Source organism: Montipora foliosa, chromosome 14, assembly GCF_036669935.1.
Source record: "Montipora foliosa isolate CH-2021 chromosome 14, ASM3666993v2, whole genome shotgun sequence".
NCBI lineage: Eukaryota > Metazoa > Cnidaria > Anthozoa > Scleractinia > Acroporidae > Montipora > Montipora foliosa.
In genome coordinates, this window is record NC_090882.1 from 15,912,660 (window position 1) to 15,915,493 (window position 2,834).

General features: G+C 37.1%; 1 protein-coding gene across 1 annotated transcript in view; it reads left to right on the forward strand.

Annotated features, from left to right (window-relative positions):
* The first annotated feature begins 1,315 nt into the window (after positions 1–1,315).
* The window catches only part of LOC137985172 (mucin-2-like), a 62,796-nt gene continuing 61,277 nt past the window's right edge, over positions 1,316–2,834 (forward strand). Inside the window, 1 exon segment of the mRNA XM_068832693.1 lies at positions 1,316–1,525. Within this exon segment, the coding sequence (XP_068688794.1) occupies positions 1,428–1,525 (98 nt within the window). The 5' untranslated portion in view covers positions 1,316–1,427.

A 2,834-nucleotide genomic window follows, 5' to 3' on the forward strand; every position in this document is an offset into this window, starting at 1 on the left:
AATATGTTTTCAACACAATGATTTAAGTGTCTTCTAATACACTTAGGACGTCAAATAGACAGAGTTGAGAACTTCAATAAGGTGTGCGCGGTGCTTCGAATACTTATCGAATCCGCAGTAGAATAAACAATTTAGGGCATCAGCCGGTATGAGCGAAATACACAAGAACAACTGCCGAACAACTAAAAGGAAGAATAATCATAACTTAAAACTACTGAAGAATTTAAAAGCACCTTCATAAGTGCTTTTCGATTAGTTTATCGACAGCGAACGATTAACCAATTTCCAGCGCTCTTAACCTGGGAGAAGCTATAAATTCGACAAAAGAAACGGAAAGCCAATGAATGTATAAGACAACGAATGGAGGTACTCTAATTGCAACCTGAGAAACTCTTGTAGAAAAACTGGCTTTGCCAAAACCGAGAATCAATTATTTAAAGCGAAGCTTCTCTTCTAGCGGGGCCACGTTATTGAATGACTTGCCCAATACCTTAAAAAATGTCGGATCAGTTGATCAATTTAAGTGAAACTTGAAGAAGGTATCCAGCATATCAGATTCCAACAAGGCAATCATGTAAAGCAGTCGTAAATAGTATTACATTACTTTTAACTTGTAAAGCTTAACTGACGACTTTCCATGTTTAAATAATTTTTTTTTGTCGGTAAGGCAAAAACTAAGCCAGTGAGATCTCATTTTCGATTTTTATTAGTTTTAAAAGTGGGTGCTACAAGTGGATTGATCATTTTGAATTTACATCAATTACTGATACAGTACTAGTTTACCAAATATAATTATTTTGGAGCCTTTTTTACCCCGGTTTCGCGTCAGTAGGTAAATTCTTTCAGGACAACTTGATTTTCCTTTCCTCAGTGAGACACATTAAATTATTTGATGCTTTTAGATTAAATTCTATGCTCAATATACGGGCAATTAATTTCTCGCTTCACCCCACCTCTGTTATTCCCAGCGGCATTTTTTCATTAACTATTGAAACAAAATTCAATTAAATTCGTCCGACTTACAAATGTTTTACCATATTCCTTCCAATGTCAACTCACAAAAAGAAGACCCAGCCTTTCTTGAAGACTATCCTTTCGTTTAAGACGGTTCTAAGAACGCAGAAAAATTCTTGAGAGGCAAATTTTGAAGAGTGTCAAGACAACCAATCAATTTAAAGCGAGCTCGCCAGGACAGACGCCTCACGCGCTGTCACTAGGGTATTTCAGGTTTCGTAAAAGAATGTCTGACTTTTCATATAATTTTGTAATGCGTTTGCACTAACCATTAAAAGTCCTCGTCTGACTGATGCAGCAGTCTCACAACTGAAAGGCTGTGACACACAAAAATATCCCATACTGAATCGCTCTTGGTTGAAGAACAAGAGCAACAACGTCAAGAGTAAAGAGAGACCAGGAAGCGGTCAGATATGCACCGTCGAGTAAAACTGAAACTCGCGGCATTACTTGCGAATCTTCTGGTTTTTGTCCTGCTGCAAGAAGGAACACAAGTGGCTGACGCATACGGGTAAAAACCTATCCTTTCCTTCTTACTCTTAAGTTACTTGCAATGTTAAGTCGATACGTTCTTCCTAGACCGCTACTAACTTGGGCGCGGTTGATTCTGTTGTGTATTAGATTCAGTGTAGCACACCCTAAGGACGTTCTCGTTTCTGAAAGATTCAAAGGGCCTAAACTGTCTTACGGTTTGCGCAGAGGAATTAACGAATATTTGAACAAGTTATTGCAAGTAACGCGTTAAGTTTACAAAAAATTAGCAGAGCGCATGACTTCACTAATTAAAATGATCAAAGAAACGAAATGATACAGGGCCATTTTTTTCATTGCCAAAAAAGAAATAATGAAATGCTTTTTCTCTTTTTCTTGAGAAATGGAAGTCTCTTTCTCGGTGTCAAATCTCACTCACTGATTTTTCTTCAAACTTCAAAACTTTTCATTAAAAAAGGTAATAATTTATTCAAATATTACTCAAACTTTAACTCTCGCACTAAACTCACTATCGCATAATACATCTTGCAGACTAAGGTAAAACCTAAGTAATCGAAAACAAGAAAAAAGGTTGCGCTCAAACGCTTCTAGACTCTCAAAATGTCTTAAAGTTGCTGTTAAAACGGATTAACACTGATTTTCTACTTAAATTATGATGTTTTAGTCGCGGTAATTTCCTAATATCAATGCAAACAACGAAAGAGCGAAGATTAGATAACATGAGCCATATTACAGTCGAGTGAAAATCCGCCAGCTTAATCGGGTGTCAAGTAAAACAACAAATAATTGAGATTTTCAGTATGCATTAAGATTGAAATCACAAAAAACCACTAGAAAACCATTTTCCCCGGACTAAACAAATCTCAGAAGACGAATCTTTAGAAGACAAAGAGAAACGGAGAAGTGAGTAAGAAACGGCCACGGTCAAAAAAGTAATGCCCCAATTCTTACGGCAGCGACTGAAATGAACATTGGTACGAATTGGGCAAAAAGTTTCAGAGAAAGGACAAATTTAAAATGTTTACGTGCTCTTCAGGGTTCACTGGAACAATGGACCAAAAATGACCAAAATACAGGTCACACGAGATTTTTTGATAAAAAAAAATGGTGCCCGACATTTTTTCGAAATTGAGGGAGTGAGTGAGGTGGCTCGCTCGTCGCATCCGCTGATGTCATTTCAGCACCACAGAAAAGCGGGAAAATCTCACGCAAAAATCACAAGGCATAATTAACTTTTTGCGACTTTCCTTCGCATCTAAAAAGACTTAATCTTGACAAACTTTGGCTTTTCTTGATTATGGAAAAAAGCAAACTTGGAGAATCGTATT